This window comes from Vulpes vulpes, chromosome 4 (genome assembly GCF_048418805.1).
Source record: "Vulpes vulpes isolate BD-2025 chromosome 4, VulVul3, whole genome shotgun sequence".
NCBI classification, from domain to species: Eukaryota; Metazoa; Chordata; class Mammalia; order Carnivora; family Canidae; genus Vulpes; species Vulpes vulpes.
This window is the reverse complement of record NC_132783.1, coordinates 92933836-92950087: the sequence shown is the minus strand read 5'-3', so window position 1 is coordinate 92950087 and position 16252 is coordinate 92933836. Positions and strand designations below refer to the sequence as shown.

At 57.5% G+C, this 16252-nt stretch overlaps 1 protein-coding gene across 6 annotated transcripts in view; it reads left to right on the top strand.

The window, feature by feature from the left end:
* GRID1 (glutamate ionotropic receptor delta type subunit 1) overlaps positions 1–16252 on the top strand; it is a 638811-nt gene that overhangs the window by 34526 nt on the left and 588033 nt on the right. For 2 of the 6 annotated variants that reach the window (XM_072756402.1, XM_072756410.1), the window contains exon 1: positions 5715–5990. The exons of the other annotated variants lie outside the window; for them this stretch is intronic. In XM_072756402.1, the coding sequence (XP_072612503.1) occupies positions 5942–5990 (49 nt within the window). In that variant the 5' untranslated portion in view covers positions 5715–5941. Of the gene's footprint in view, positions 1–5714; positions 5991–16252 lie in introns of those variants that run through there. 6 annotated transcript variants of the gene reach the window in all.

Genomic DNA, 16252 nt, shown 5'->3' with positions numbered 1-16252 from the left:
CAGGGAGAGCGGGGCCTTTTCTCTCCCACACACTCTTCTTCTGGCCTCACACCAGCTTCCTGACTCAGATGTGTCCCCAGCAGGGCGTGGGCAGGGAGGACGCGAAGCCTGGCCTGGTTGGGTCCTCAGGAGACGGACCCCAGAACACCCGTGGGATGTGGGAAGTGGGGTTTTCACAGCAGGAGGAGCAGCGATGAGAGCTTGACCCACAGCTCCCTGACCTGGTGGCCCTGGCTGTGGCTGGCCCTGGCAGGCCGGGGGCGGGGGCCTTGGAGCCGCCTTGGGAGCAGAGCACAGAGCTTGATGGGGCGCAGAGGAGGCGTTTTCCAGCCCTGGCGGGGCTTCTGTGGGGCAGCTGTGGCTGTGACCATGTCCAAATTAAGTGAAATGTGTAGAATGAAAGCCACAGTGAGAGACGGTTTCTGGGGTCAGCCTTGTTCCATGGCGGAGGACTTTGGTGGACGGCTTGGGGGCTGGCTGCTTAGGTCCTGTGTGTCCCTCGGGCCCAAAGCCACTGCTCCCTGCCCTTCTCGCCCTCAGGGTCCTATTGATGCCCGACTGTGCTGGCTCCTGACGGGGCACGGCCTTATGGGGAGCCCCTGCCCTGACGTTTGCTCAGGAATAATGGGACAGCTAGAGAGAGGGGTCAGGGTCCATTAGAATAGTGAAAGGCCGGGTCCTTCATGGCCTGAGAGCGGCAGCGGCTCCCTGCTGGACGATAAGCAGAAGGAGGCTCAAACCGCCAGCAGGGTTGGCGGGGAGGAGCTGTTGAAGACACCTCTGCCCTTGGGTTCCTCACCTGGCAGGTGAGCAGCCCCACCTGGCACTAGCACTCAGGTACCGAGTCAGTGCTAGCACCTGCCCGCATTGAGGTGGGCCGCAGCCCTTCCATGCCTCTGAAGAGGAGGTGGGCAGTGGGTGAGGTACTCTCAGCATCGGGGGCCTTCTCTTTTCACCTGGGCAGCCCAGTTGGGCCTTTCAGCCTCCATGAGCTAAACAGACACGGCCCGGAAGGGACCACCTGGCCTCGTGTCCCTGAGGCACAGCCCAGGAAGGGGCCCGCTTGCCTTTGCGGCCCAGCGGGTGCGCTGGCTCAGATCACCAGGTGCAGGGCTCCCAGTGCGTGGGGCCTGCTCACCTCTCCTCGCCATCCCAGCAGAGGTGGGGCGCAGCAATGCCAGATGGGTGCCCCCACAGAAAATGGGAGTGTGGAGATTGCATTTTCAGGAGATGAGATGTAATGGTGGGTAATTGAAAACACTGTCGAGCTATTTGTCATAATTTTTACAAGTGCTTTCTCACCGGGTCATCCATAACACTGGCGGAAGCTTCCAGGCCATAGAGCATACAGCTGCTGCATCCCTCTCTCCCATAGGGTCTGTCTCGTTCTGAGTGGGTGCTTGCGGGTGGTCCAGTCCCCGGGTGGGGACTCGGGTACTTCTCCTCTGGGGTGATTCAGATGTGTAGTTCTTTAGTGGGTGGCCCTGGGGCTGTTGGTATTGGACCAAAGTCCACCAGCTGGACTTTACAGGGCTGCCTGCGCCCACCCAGCCTACTGAGTCTCTTGGGGAAGGACCTGGGATTCCTGCCAAGGTGGACCTTGTGACTGTGCACACCGCAGTGTGAGGAGCACTGGCTTGGAGTAGGGTGTTCTGTGAACTGTGGCCTGTCCCTGCCTCGGGGGGAGCCACACAAGACCGAGACGGGCCCCTTACCTGGGGGTGAACAGGTTGGTAGTAGGGGGATTATGCATTACGAGCAATGCTGCAAAGATGATCCTGGAGTAGCAGAAGCCTGGCGTCCAGGAGCCCTCAGGCTTCGCGCGCTCATTGCTGGGCCATTCTCTGCTGGGCTCCGCGTGCCTGTCTCCTGTCCCTGCCAAACCTGAAGGTCTTGCCTGTGCTCTTCTGACGTGGCTGGAGCAGTTTTGATGGGGCCTCTGGGTTAAGTATTGGCGAAAGTTTTTATCATCTGGTTTCAGGAGTGTGCAGAGCCTCCAGGGCCAGGCTGGCCTTGCCGCATGTGGCTACCCAGCTCTGGAGACTCTGGAGGGGGCAGTGAGTGACACATGATCTGACTCACTTGCAAGTCAGGGCTCCGAAGTCCCTGACACAAAGCAGCTGGCAGTCCTGGCTTATGGGAATGTGCGGATAGGCTGCAGGGTGAGCCCGGGGTGATCCTCACAGGACATGCTGGGGGCACAGAATTTGCCTGGGGGATTAGGGGAGCCTTCCAAGAGCACAGGGCCTAATGGTTGTGAGGAGTGTTGACTGAGTAGAGGGTCCCAGGATCCCCCAGAGCGGACAGGGTTGCCATGGGCTGGGTCTGTGGCCATTGCTAACCCCCCGTGTTGCATTCTGTGACACGTTTGCTCAGGCTTAGGAGAAGAGCAGGGGGACGGAGGTTGGCTGGATGAGTAGGTGGGTGGATGATGGTGGATGGGTGGCTGTGTGGATGGGTGATGGGTAGATGGGGGTTAGATGGATGAGTGGATAGAGTTGATAGATGGCATTGAGAAAGATGTGAGCTGTAGGTGTGTTTGGATGGATGAATGGGTGATTGAGTTCACGGCTGGCTGGCTGAGTGGGTGGCCAGTGGGAAGATGTCTAGAGGGAGAGTTGATGGAGATTGGAGTTGGACTGGTGGATGGATGGGGATGGCAGGGTGGATGGAGAAGAGATGGGAATGGACGGATGGCTGGATGATTGGAGGGACAGATGTGAGATGACTGAAGAAGACGGGTAGGTGAGGGCGTAAGTGTGAGTGGCTGGGAAGATGGGTGGGTGAAGAGTAGGGTGAATGGATGGATGGATCTACGGGTGGCTGGTGAGTGGGCATGGAAGGATGGATTGCTGGGTAGGGTAGTAGGCAGCTCGGGTGGGTGATGAGGCTAAATAATACAAGTACATAAGAAATAATATAAAATTAAGCTGCAGCCAGATATGCAAAAATCAAGGTTCAGAGAGGCTGTGGGGGTTCTGGGAGGAGTTGCCCAGCCTCAGACCCATTAGGGGAGGTAGCCCTGTACCCCTCCCTGGGCCACCCAGGCCATGTTCCCGCCCTGAAAGTCTCTCTCTTCCCTGTGGCCTCAGCCATCCTTCCTTGGTGGGTGGAGTTCCTACCCAGGATGTGGCTGTGCCTGGCCCGGGTGACAAGGCGAGAGCTGTGACACGGGGCCTGGGGGACAAAGGCTGAGGGCAAGGCATGACCTTTGCTCAATGGAATTGGAATCAGGTACGCACACTTGGCCTACATTGCACATTTCGTCCTCATGACAGCTGAGGAGGTGTTGGCCCCGTGGAGGAGTCAGAGCTCAGGAGGTTGAGTGACCAGCTCAAGGCCGTGCTGATGGACACAGAGCCTGGAGGCCTGGTGGAGGTGGGCGGCTCTGGACTGGAGACCTTACAGTGGTATCAGGGCAGCAGGGGGTCAGTCCTGAGGGACAGGTCGGGTGGGGAGCCCTGGCTGCAGGCTGGGGCAGCAGGTGGGTGCCCAGGAGTGCTCCCTGGGGAGCGGACAGACCCAGGGGCCTGTGGGCTCAGCCATGGGGCCCTGGTCCTCCGTCTGGGCTCCATGCCCACATGGCCTTTCTGGGGCACTTGGGCAGGGCTATGGAACGGCCGCACCACGTCCCTGCAAGGACACGGAGGGCTGGCGGCTGGCGTACCTGCGAGAAGTGCTGGGGGGAGGGACTGCGGGCCCAAGGGTCCAGGTGGCTTCCTAGGAGGTGCTACGTCCTCAGGCCTCTGGTGAGCAGTAGGTGCCTCCTGAAGCCCACCCCTGGGCCAGCTCCTGCTTTCCCCTGATGTCTTCCCAGGCTGGGCCCTCTGGGCACAGCTGGTGGCATCTCGGGGGTGGGGCGGGGGGACAGACGGCCCTGGGCAGACACACAGTGATGGGGCAAGCCCTGCTCCCGGAGCCACTCTGGGCCGCCCAGGTTTCTGGGCTCCTCATCACTTAGACCCGGGGCCCAGCTGAAGCGGCCAGGCCCCCCGTCTTGGTGGAAGAGGCCAGGGGCCAAGGAGCGGAGCCCCGGGAACCAGGAGCCAAGGCCTGGGTGTTAGGGAGCAAGGAGGGAGGAAGCTGGACCCGAGCTGGCTTTAGCAAAGAAAGATAAAGTAGGAAAAACAGAAGTAATTTGAGTGCATTAGGCTAGAGATGTGAGAATGTTTACGGATCATTTAGTTTACGGATGGTGATAGGTTAGTGGTTAGATTAGCAGGAAGCCAGTCAGCTTGAAAGGAGGGAATTAATTTATGAGATTGCAAAGGGGAAAATTGTTTGCAAGAAATACAGGAGTTTTGTTGTAATAGCATCAAGTTTAGCAGAAACAACAAGCGCTGGCAGGCCTGGCTGTCCGTCAGGGAGCCAGCCACGGGGAGGGCAAGTCCTGGGCTGAGGAAGGGGAAGCAGCCGGCCCAGCCCCCGCCCCCCGCCCCCCGAGAAGGGGGCTCCTCTCCCGTGGATTTCCTGGGCTTTGGCATTGAGGTTGTAGGACCCGGACCGGGGTCAGGGTGGGGTGGGGAGCCTGGGTAATGTGTGCAGGGCAGGTGATGGCAAGGCCCAGGATGCGACTCAGTCCTGGGCCATCGATACATCGGGGCCAGGTCAGGCTGCGCTGCTGCACATCCAGATGCGAGCCCTCCCTGCCTGGAGACCTGGGGGGAGGCTCCTGCACACATGGGGTGACGGGGGGGGGGGGCGTGGGCTGCACAGGGAGCCCCAGAGACCTGGAGGGGTGGCTCCTGCACACATGGGGAGATGGGGGCGCCGAGGGCTGTACAGGAAGCCCCGGAGACCTGGGGAGGAGGCTCCTGCACACGCGGGGAGACCGGGGGGCTGCACAGGGAGCTCTGGAGACCTGGAGGGGAGGCTCCTGCGCACGTGGGGAGACCAGGGGGCTTCACAGGGAGCCCCGGAGACCTGGGGGGGGCTCCTGCACATGTGGGGAGACTGGGGGGCTGAGGGCTGCACAGGGAGCCCAGGAGACCTGGGGAGGAAGCTCCTGCACATGTGGGGAGACCGGGGGGCTGAGGACTGCACAGGGAGCCCCGGAGACGTGGGAAGGAGGCTCTTGCACATGTGGGGAGACCAGGGGGGGTTGCACAGGGAGCCCCAGAGACCTGGGGGGAGGCTCCTGCATATGCGGGGAGACCGGGGAGAGACCTGGGGAGGCCTCCACTCCTTACAGAGATGCTCCTACCCTCAGCCGAGACCCAGGAGATGGGCATGGAAGGAGAGCCTGGGGCCACGCCTGGGGCAGTGACGGGGACTCTCAGAACCTCTGTGTCCCCCTCTGTAGGTGTCTCCTGTTGGTCTCCTGGCCTGAGACAGTGTCAGGAGCCAGGTGCAGTCGGGGCACACGGTTAGCACAGGGTCGCGGCAGCCGTTGCAGTGACCCCGTGGTCTCCATGGCAGGGGTGCTAGAGGGACCCGCTGCGGCCCAGGCCCTGCTGCCCTCCCACGCTGCCACCCCCGCCCCGCTTTCTTGCGCAGGATGTTCCTCCTGCCCAGCCCCTCATCCCCGGGCCTGCCCAGCCTGTCAGTCCCTCCGTCCACGCTGTCGCTGAGCCCGTGGCTTGCGGTGTCGCACCGCTGCTGCAGCGCCCTGTGGTCTGGGGGCAGGAGCCCTTGCGTTCTGCATCTTCCGTCGTGGGTTCCTGTCCCAGGGCGCTGCTCTGAGGTCCCTGTCCTAGGACGGGGCACAGCCCTGGGCTGGGATTGGGTGTCACTCCCCTTCCTGGGTCGATCAACTGGGGTTGGGTCACGCTCCTTTCCTGCAGCCTTTGCTGTCTGGGCCAACAGACCTGGGCTCAGAGGATCAGCCTATGGACTGTGCGTGGTGCCGCGCGGTGCTAGCAAACCTGGCCGACTTGTGTCTCTGACTTTGGCCTTTTGGAAGCTCCCCGAATGAACATAGGAACATTTCAAGCTCTGGCCAATGGGAGTGCATGTGGAGTCTGGGGGACAAGGTGGCAGAAGGGCGGCAGGTATGTCTGGCTGAGGCTGAGTGGGGTCAACGGCCTCCTCTGGAATTTCTAGCCTCTTTGCAGAAACCACAAGCTACGTGGTGGGAAACATAGATTCTGGACCCACACGTGCACAAGGGTGCACATCCTGTGGGTGCTTGGGGTCCCTGCACGTGCAGGGCCGGCTGCCGCAGCAGACTGTGGTTGAGGTCCTGGGGCCTCCCAGCTCCTTGGTGGGGTCAGGCACGGGCGGTGAGTGGATGCAGCCCTGTTTCTACCATGGCGCCCTGCCCAGGCCTGGGACACAGCTGCTGCAGATGCTGGCCCTGGCCCTGGTGTGAGTGCTCGGCAAGAGGGGCAAGAGGGGCCCAGCGCATGTGTACGTGGAGCCCTGTGGCTCTGTCCAAGGAGCCCCTTGGGGTTCAGTCCGTTGAGAAGGGCGTTGAAAGCTTTGGGGCGTTGGGCTGTGTCTGTTCACAGTGAGAGCTCATTAGTGGCTGTGGGCGTGGTAGGAGGGGTGTTGGTTTGAGGATGGGGAGGGGGGTGCGAGGGCTGCCACTGGATTGCTCTGGATGCGGTGGAGGCCTCAGGAGAGGAGGACGATGGGGCACCGCCCTGGGTCCTGGGCTCTGGCGTGGGGAACGGTGGGAGCAACCTGCAGTGGTCCTGGCGGGAGAGCTGAGGCGGGCACCTGAGGGCTGGGGTAGGCTTGAGCCGCTCCGGCTGCCAGTCCTCAGAATTCTCTGGGGGTGGGGGTGTAGGGTGGAGTCGGCCCGGTGCTGGATTTGTGCACAGCGCAGGGGTGGGGCAGAGGGCAGGGGTTTAGAGGCTGAGCTCGTGGAGGACGGGCTTCAAGGGAGCCCGGAGAGGACGGTCTCTCCTAGCAAGGGGGCTTTGCAGGAGGGACGTCAGTGCAACCTTCACGTGCGAATGGTGCAGCGGTGTCTCAGAAGGAAGGCTGTCATGGGTATTGATCCTCTCCCACTTACTGGGCTCCCCTTGGGGGAAATCTTTGATGGCGCTAACTATGGAGGCCGGAGTCTCCAATGCTGGTAATTCAAGCCTCTCCCAAGAGTTGCTGGGGGAACAAATGCTGCCCTCCCCGGCCCAGGCTTCCTCCCAGCGCGGGGTGCCGCGGACAGAACAGACAGCACGGTGTGGACGTCTCTGATTCTTCACCCTGGTTCAGACAGGGCCCACAGGGCCGTGACAGACAGGTGTCAGGCCCAGAACTCTCCAGAACACAGGCTCAGCCCATTCCTTTATGGATCGCCACGGTCGTCTTTGTGGCTCAACGTGTCCCAGCTCCATGCTAGCAGGTCCCCCAGGGTGGTCTGCAGAGGACCGAATGCCGTTGGTTACTTCAATGCTGTGGCTTTGTGAATTGTCACTCGTTGGCATGAGTAGGGGCCCCGCTTTGGTCTCAGGGTCAGCTGCTCCTCTTTGTTCACTTTGTCAAATGCAGCTGTTCAGGGCTCACTGTCGTCTCGAGAGCACCGATGTTCTGCAGCTTCCCACCCCTTCTCTCTCCTGTGACTTGATAAATCTTAAGTTCTAAGATAAGTTCTCCTAAATCCTCTAATTTTTTGTATCATCGTCCTATTAACATAAAATACGGACTATTTCCAAACGTAAATAATGGAACGACTGTGTGTTTAGAATCCCTCTAACCGAGAAAATTTCGTACACTGCTCTCGCACCGAATACCTTTTCCTTTTCCAACGGGTTTCTTCTTTGGCCCACAGCAGCCTGTGGGAGGATTTGTGATGTGGGCCTGGGTGTTTTGGTTCTTAGCCCACTGATACACTTGGGCAGGCGTTAGACTCCCCCACTTGTCGAGAGTGATAGCCCACTTGAACCCACTGTTCACAGATTCTGGAAGCAGGTTCTTGGGCTGCTGCTAAGGGCCAGGGCCTCATGGCGGAGTCTGATGGGCCCTGGTGCAGGTCTGGGGGTGGAGGAAGCCAGGGGGCCTCGGTTCACAGGGCCATGAAGCCAGAGATTGGCTGCCTCTGGGGCAGGGTCCCACTGGAGAGTTAGCTGTCCAGGGAGGGGACCCCAGAAGGGCAGGGGGGTGGGAAGTGAGGGCAGACCTGGCTCCCGAATTCTGGACAGCACACTTCACCCCTCGTGGCAGCCAGGTGCGGGTCAGGGGTGTCTCTCCCCATCCTCACGCTCATCAAAGCACTTCTGAGGTGGACCTTCCGAGTCCATGTTGGGTGCACTGCCCTTTCTGTGGGACTTCCATTGTTGGAGGACCTTAGGTCCCTTTATGTCACGTGCCTTCGGGCTTGAGATCTCTGGTCGGGGGAGGTCCCGTCTCCTGGCCTGGGAAGTGGGCCTCCTTCCTCCCTGTCCCTCTCCGTTTCTCCAGCAACACCTAGACTAGGGTTGGAGCAAACAGCCAGCCGCCACGGCCTGGCCAAAGTGACAGCTAGAATCAGCCACCGCTGTTGGGGACAGGGTCACCCAGGGGCTTAAAAATGCTCCTTTAGCTCATGTTTACCTTCAAGGGGCTCAAGTGTGAGGATACCCACACCCTGACCGTGGGAACGGTGTGGCTTTTTCTTTTTCTTTTTTTTGTTCATTGCTTTGACTATTGGCTTCTGGGATCCAGATTCATGGCAAGGGTGGGAGAGGGAGCATGGGGGGAATGAGGCCCAGATCTAGGGAGTCCGACTCTCTGGGAGAGCCTTTGTCTTCTGAGCCCAGATTGCCGCAGGTTTATGTTTGGGCATTTCTGGATAGTGCCTCTGTCTTTCCCTGGGATTTGGAAGTCTCCTAGAAGGAGATAAGGCAGTGCCAGATGTGATTAGGAGCGATTTTAAATCAATCAGAGGACAGTGTCGGGGAAGGTTACCCAAACGAAGAGCCTTTTCCATTGGCCTTGGCTCAAGAGAACCCTCGACAAGCCATCAGGGCCCATTAACACTCGCAGGCCTTGCGGAACTCGGGGCCAGGGCGGGGGGTCAATGGGGATCTGAGGCTGTAGCAGGAGAGGCCCCACACTGGGCCTGGCAGGGGGAGGACTCTTCCTTTCAAGTTGTGGACTAGAGGCTGGGATTGTAGCTGGTTGAAAGGTTTGTTGAAGGGGTTGGGGGGGGGGTATGATCCCCGAAGGCACTTCTTCTCTACAGTCCCGTGTTACGTGGAGTCGGCATTTCTCTTGACCAGGAGACACATGAGGAGGGATCGTTTTATTTATTATTTTTAAATTTTTATTTTATTTTTTAAAAAAGATTTTATTTATTTATTCACGAGAGACACACACACACACACAGAGGCAGAGACAGAGGGAGAAGCAGCAGGCTCCATGCAGGGAGCCCGATGTGGGACTCCATCCTAGGTCTCCAGGATTATGCTCTGGACTGAAGGCAGCGCTAAACCGCTGAGCCACCGGGGCTGCCTGAGGGACCGTTTTAAAATGTGGTCAGGGTAAATGTTGGCACTGCGCACCCCCAGGTGTTGGTGGGAGGACCTGGGCTGGAACGCAGAAGCGTGCATTTTGTAAAATCCGTAGGCCTGGCTTCCTACCGTCTTGTTACAAGATCTTCGGAAGGAGGGCTTGTGACAGGTCTTATTGAGGCTTGTTCCTCAAGCGTAAACGGGGACGGTGTCGTTTACCGAACCGTCATTGTGAAGGTTGGAGACGAAGCAGACAGTGGGAGTCTCAGTCCTCCCTTCCCAGAGCGTCCAAGAAACGTTGCACGATCCTGCTTTCTTAAGTCCTCGGGGTGGCCGTGGTGGTCTGGCCTTGGGGGGAGACCTCACTGGAATCCAATTCCCATAGTTTCTGGGAGCTGATGCCCAGACTTCTGAAGACCCCCACCACCGTCTGTCTGCGTGGAGACGCCTCACAGAGGAGCTTCTCTGAGCAGGGGGCTCTCAGCCGGGGGCCCCCCCCCTTCTGTTCTGCTCCCGCAGCCTTAGGGGCCCCTGATGTACATGCTGGATCTTCTATTGCTTCTGAGGGCAGGAGGCACTGGTGGGGGGGAGGATGGAGGTCTGAGAGCCACATGGTCGTAAACTAACTCAACACAGTTGAATTTTACACCATCGTAAAGACAAGATCAATCCTTAGCCATTTTACTTTCCGGTCACTTTAAGGGAAATAAAGCTTTCCGGGGCGGCTTCTCTGCTGGCCCCTCCACACCCCCATACTCCCGACCGACCGGTGGCAGGATCCTGGGCGAGGGCTCTTTCCTGGGACACGGAGTGTGAGTTAGGGGTCTCCAGAGAAACAGGACCGCTAGGCATGCACGTTTCCCTCTCTCTCTTCTCATCATTTATTGGGAGAGACTGCGAGACACGGATATAGAAACAGAGACAAACGGCAAGTGAGAGCGGGAGAAAGATTTATTTTAAGGGACTGGCTCATGTGATTCTGGGTGCCGGCTAATCCACAGCATGCAGAGCAGGCCAGCAGGCTAGAGACCCAGGGCTGAGTTGAGGTTGCAGGCCTGGATGTTACAGCCGACTCAAGGCTGAAGCTCTGGAGAGACCTCACTCGATCTTAGCTCTTTTTAAAAAATTTTATTAAATATTTTATTTTATATCAATTTTATTTTATTTTTTTTAAATAATAAATTTATTTTTTATTGGTGTTCAATTTGCCAAGATCTTAGCTCTTAAGGCCTTCGACTGATTAGGTGAGGCCCACCCACACTGTGGAGGATGATCTGCTTTGCTCAGAGTCCACTGCTTTAAATGTTAATCACATGTAAAAAAATACCTTTGCAGCTACACGTGGACTGGTGCGTTTGACACAATAAGTGGCCACCCAGGCCCAGCCGTGTTGACACACAAAATTAGCCATCACAGAGAGGGACCATGCCATCCAGTGGCTTAAAAATGCTCCTGTGGCAGTGTTTAAATCAAGAGGTTTGGAGGAGATCCCTGGGTGGCGCAGTGGTTTAGCGCCTGCCTTCGGCCCAGGGCATGATCCTGGAGCCCTGGGATCGAGTCCCCATCGTGCTCCCTGCATGGAGCCTGCTTCTCCCTCTGCCTCTGTCTGTGTTTCTCTCTCTATCTCTCATGAATAAATAAATAAAATCTTAAAAAAAAATAAATCAAGAGGTTCAGGTCTGGGAAGTACCCTGCACCCACCACAGAGAGAATGTGGATTTCCGCACCTCCGTCTGGATGCTGATCTCTGCCTCCCCACTTTCTTGGCAATGACAAGACATCTCGTCCTTTTATTTTTCTTGTCGGCCCAGGCCCAGGGAAGACAACGGGCTGTGTTTTACGGGAGTGCGGAGACTGAGGTCACAGATGCGGCAGGGCCAGGCATCGCGTTGGCTTCCTCCACGCTTTCCTGCCTGCCACTCTGGTACCTGTCGTGCCGCCTGGGCTGCGGGAGGGCGACTGAGCTCCGTGGGGCTCAGCACATGCCCGCTGGGTCCGGATCAGGGGTCCAGGAGCAGGTCTGTGGGACTCCAGCAGCAGACACGAGGCGCCAAATGCGGCAGCTGAGGATGGGCCACGTGAAGCATGAGTTCAAGTGTGGGGAGTGGGGAGGAGGTCCTCCTGCTGGTGTCGTCCTCACTTACTCCGGTCCCTGCTGGTGTCCCCTCTCTGTCTCGGTGCATTGTCAACACGCCGCGTCCGGACTCCCCAGCAAAGGTCACAGGTGGGCCAAGGGGCAGAGCACGTTTTGAAGCAGGTTCTCGAGGGGTCAGGATACGTGGTATGGAACAGTGCCGTGGAGCGAGCTGGGAATCGGGCCCAGGGGCCCCCTCAGTGCTTCCTCTGGTGGAGCTGAGAGCAGAGAGGGTCGCCTCCAGGGTCAGGGGCCTACCAGCTGCCGGGGAAGAGTGGCTGAGGACATTCGGCGTCGCACCTTCTCCCGGCACGGCCCGTGGCTACCCTGTGTGAGCATCCGGCCAGGGGAGAGGTTGGAGACCAAGAAGACAGTGAGCAGTGGTGATGTGAGCCTGGGAAGAGGTGACTCGTCGGGGCTTCACGAGGTAGTGGCCATGAGCTCGATTACCCGGAGACGCGGTGCCACGGTGGGGCTGGGAACATCGTCCCCAGGGCACTGGTGTGGGTCGGAAGCAGCTGAGGACAAGCCTTGGCATCCCTCCTCCAGCACCGCAGCGGCCGGCAGGGCGTCCAGGGGAGGCTTCTGAAGGCCTGTGGAGCCAGGTGGGGAGGACCGGGGCTGCTGCCCAAGTCCTGACCTGTGGGGTGACGTGGTGTCCAGTAGGCAGCTGTTTCCTTACCTGTAAGATGGGGCTGATAAGACCAAGGTCGCGGGGGTGATGTGAAGATAAGTGAGGAGAACAGGCACCAACTACTCTCATGCCTGAGTACGTAGTCAGTGCTCAAGTCGGTGTGTTTGCCTCTTGCCTGTCCCTTCCCCACGTGCCGCCTACCCGCTGAGCCTAATCCCTGCCCAGAAGGGAAGTCACCTGAGCAGGCTCCTACCTGAGCATACTCTACTTATTGTTTAGAAAAATCCCTCTAATGAAGTAAAAGATTATTTCTAATTTTTATTTTACAAATTTTTCATACACATGGAGAAGTAGTAGAATAGTATCACGGGCGCCCACATGTGCATCACCTACAATCTAATAGTTGCTGCCATTTGGCTGTGTATCTGCTTTATCTTTTTTTTTTCTTTCCATCTATTTTTTGAATAATAAATTTATTTTTGCTTTATCTGTTATTTTTTTGTGGAAATATTTTAGAGTAAATTACAGGCATTGTGACATTTGGCTCCTAAATACTTTTGTATGTAACCCTAAAAATTTAAGGATGTTTTCCTACGTAATCATACCCCATTCTCATACCTAGCAGAATAATCATAATTTCTTGTTATTGTAATCTAATAGTCCCCAAGTTCAAGTTCCCCTAGTTGCCTCCAGAGTTTCTCTTACAGCCGATTGGTTGAAGTCAGTATTCGATCAAGGACTATCCATTGCCATTGGTTGTTATTTCTTCCAAGTCTCTTCTTATTTAGACTAGTGCTTGTCAGACTTTCACGTGTACATACGGTCACCTGGAGTTCTTGCCAAAGTGCAGATTCTGGGGTTGACGAGGAGCCCAAGCTTCTGCATTTCTAGTAAACTCTTCTCCTTTTTCCTCCTCTTCCTCTTCCTCCTCTTCTTTTTCTCTTCTCCTTCTCCCTTTCCCTCTCCTTTTTCTCCTTTTTCTTCTGTTTGTGGACTGATTTATTTAAGCAATCTCTATCCTTGACGTGAGGCTTCAACTAGCAACCCTGAGATCAAGAGTTGCACAGCCTGCTGACCGACCCCTTTAATGAACTCTTAGGTGATGCTGCGGGCAGCCCGTGGAATACAGCTTGAGTAACAAAGATCTAGAACAGGCTCCTCTATTTCTTTCCTGTGACATCGACTTGTCGAGGGTGGGCCAGTCGTCCTGTAGAATGGTTCCTCTACTGCGTCCGGCTGGTCGCTTCCTCATGGTGTCATTTCACTTGTTCCTCTATCCGCTTTATTGCCCGGAAACTGGAAGTTCGGTCTGGAGGTGAGTGTCCTCGGTGTAAGTACATCACTGGGCACACTGCATGCTTCCTGTTTTATCACAGCAAGAGGTCCATAAAAACATCTTTCAGTGTGAGTCATGGTCGGGCATCCAGGGGCCCTTGACCACTTGGAATTGCAGGTAGGTGCTGTTGGGTGTGAGTATTACACATCTGGGGAGGAGGGGGAAGGGTTTATCAGTTGTGGAAGGTTCTCAAAGAGGTGTTAGAAGTTCTCACTCATGAAGGATGACCTGGAGTACTTCTCAAAGCCTTGAGGAATGTCAGTGCTGTCCCTGGCTCCTCTTTCTGTCCTCACCGCCTCACCCATAGAGTGCCTGTGCAGGGTGACGACACAGGGTGACACCTCTAGCAAAGGTGTGTTTGCCTCTGTGGAGTGAGTCCCAGGGAGGACCTTGGTCACAGGTGCTGCTGTTTGTGTCCACGATCTGCCTGCTGGGACCCTGGCTGGCCATGGTCCATCCTAGGTGCTAGGAAAGAGGCAGATGGTCCAAGAAAGATACGCAGGCAGAGGTGAGGCTTTCAACAGAGAAACAGGTGTCAGGCCAGGAACCAGGGAGGGTGGGAAGTGGAGTTGGCGACCAGTCAGGGTGTGTGACTCAGAGGTGGTGAACCATGCTCTGAGTCAGAAACCGGCTATTTTTGGGGGCGGGTGTGAGGGCTTAAGGGGCTCCTTCAGGTACTGGACAACCAGAGGCTTCAGAATGTGTTCACTCTGTTCAATCAGAACAGCTGCTCCTCGAAGTGGTACTGAGGCCTCAAGAAGGGGACCCTGGTCTCTGTTACTGGTGACACTTGTCAACCCGGGGGCCAGTGATGCCAGCAGTCCAGGAAAATGCTGCCCAGAGGCCAGGTGAGACGAGGGCTGATGTGCTGTCTCCCCCAGCCCTTGGGGCCCCTCCTGCTCCTTTCCTTGGGAAGACTGGGATACAGCGTAGGATGCTCTGTGCCTGGGGGCCCATCTGCTGGGCCAGTGGCCCCTTGAGAGATGGGTCTAAATCTGGTTGAGATTTGGCGTCCACTCCCTTCTCTAAAGCGTCAGCAGAGCTGGAGCAAAAAGCACATGGGCTCGGGCTCAGGGGAAAGATAATGCTGTATAATTTTATATCTCCTTTTATGCTGTGGCTTAGCCACACACCATTAGCACAACAGGAAGGAAAATGAATGGAAATGAAGGGTGTCAGTGGCAGATACAGACAGACGGGGCTGATTGATTTTGGGTTTTTCTTCAGTGCAACCCGATGCAGAAAGTCAACGAGCTGCCCTGAGCCCGAGTCAGCTGGGGCCCTGGGCGCACAGCCGAGCTAGGGCATCGCGGCCCCAGGTCGTGGGCCTGTGGGCCTCCCAGCTGGTCTGTGACCCCACGGGGAACCCGCTCAGCTGCCTCTTCTGCGCCTTTCAGGGGAGCGGGGTTTGTTTTACTTTTCAAATAAGGATTTATTCCCTTCACCTGCCGTGGACGGTGGGCGGACGCTCCGAGTCCTGCTTGCGTATTTTCGCCCTACAGGATGGACTGGCCATACAGGGCAGCGGGGGCGCCGTGCTCTCACACGATCCCCCCGTTTCAGTGACGCCTCCAGGACCACCCAGCTGGTAGATGATACATCTTGAACTCAGGTTGCCTGCTTCCCAAGCTCCTGCTGTCCTGGCGCCCCTGGAGGCCGTAGGCCTGTCTTCTCCTAGCTTTTCCTCCTGACACAGACCTCGAGGGCCCCATGCTTTGCTCTGAGCCCATTTCCCAGGTCGAGGGGGGGAGGTTAGGGGTTGGGGTCAGTGGTTGGCTCCAGTGGCGTGGAGCCCAGGCCTCAGAGGCTCTACTGTAGATTGCTACGGCTCCATGCACCTGTTTGATGGCTCTGCTGGGACCTCCGAGAGGCCGGCCCATGTGGCCTCAGGGCACAGGGCAGGGTCTGGCCAGCAGCTGGAGCTCCTAGAGGACTCCATATGAAGAAAGGCTGCTTCTAGGTGAACCAGGGCACTGTCCTGTTCCATCCTGCCAGGGCTGCCGTATCGAATTATCACAAACTGGGTGGCTTAAAATAACAGAAGTGCACTCTTCCCCCAGTGCTGGAGGCTAGAAGTCTGAAATCAGGGTGTCAGCAGGGCCATGCTCCCTCTGAGGGCTCAAGGGACGAATCCTTCCCCGCCTCTTTCCCTAGCTTCTGGTGGCTTCCAGCAGTCCTTGACGTTCCGTGGCCGGTGGGTGCACCTCCCGGTCTCCACCTCCATCGTCACGAGACTGTCCCTTTCTGTGTTTTGGGGTGTGCTCTCCCCTTCTCATCAAGACCCTGGGCCACTTGAAGACCCAGGATGATCTCCTCTTAACTAATGACATCTGCAGACATCCGATTTCCAAAAATAGGTCACGTTCTGAGGTTGCAGTAAACGTGACATTTTGGGGGGAGACCGCTGAACCCGCCACATGTCCGGTGTGGCTGGGGCAAGGCAGATGCTTGGCGGACCCAGTGACTTGGCGGTGGCCGCACATCTTGGCAGCCGTCGGGCCGCAGGCACATCCCTGGTCCCCACACCGCCTCGGGGGTGGGCATAGCTCTCCTAACGACACCGCCGGTGTTTCTCGCCGCAGCTGGGGTTGTCCTGGTCGCCACCTGGGGCCACACGGTGGGCGGTGTCTGCTGTGACCTGGCTGCGAGATCGGGTGTCGTCTGTCACGCCACGCTGAACGTCTCGAGGGCACCCATCCCTTCCACCTGTTTTCTCAGGGGACGCGAGCTTGGGTGGTGGCACGCCCGTGGGGCGGCCCGGGGGGGGGGGGACC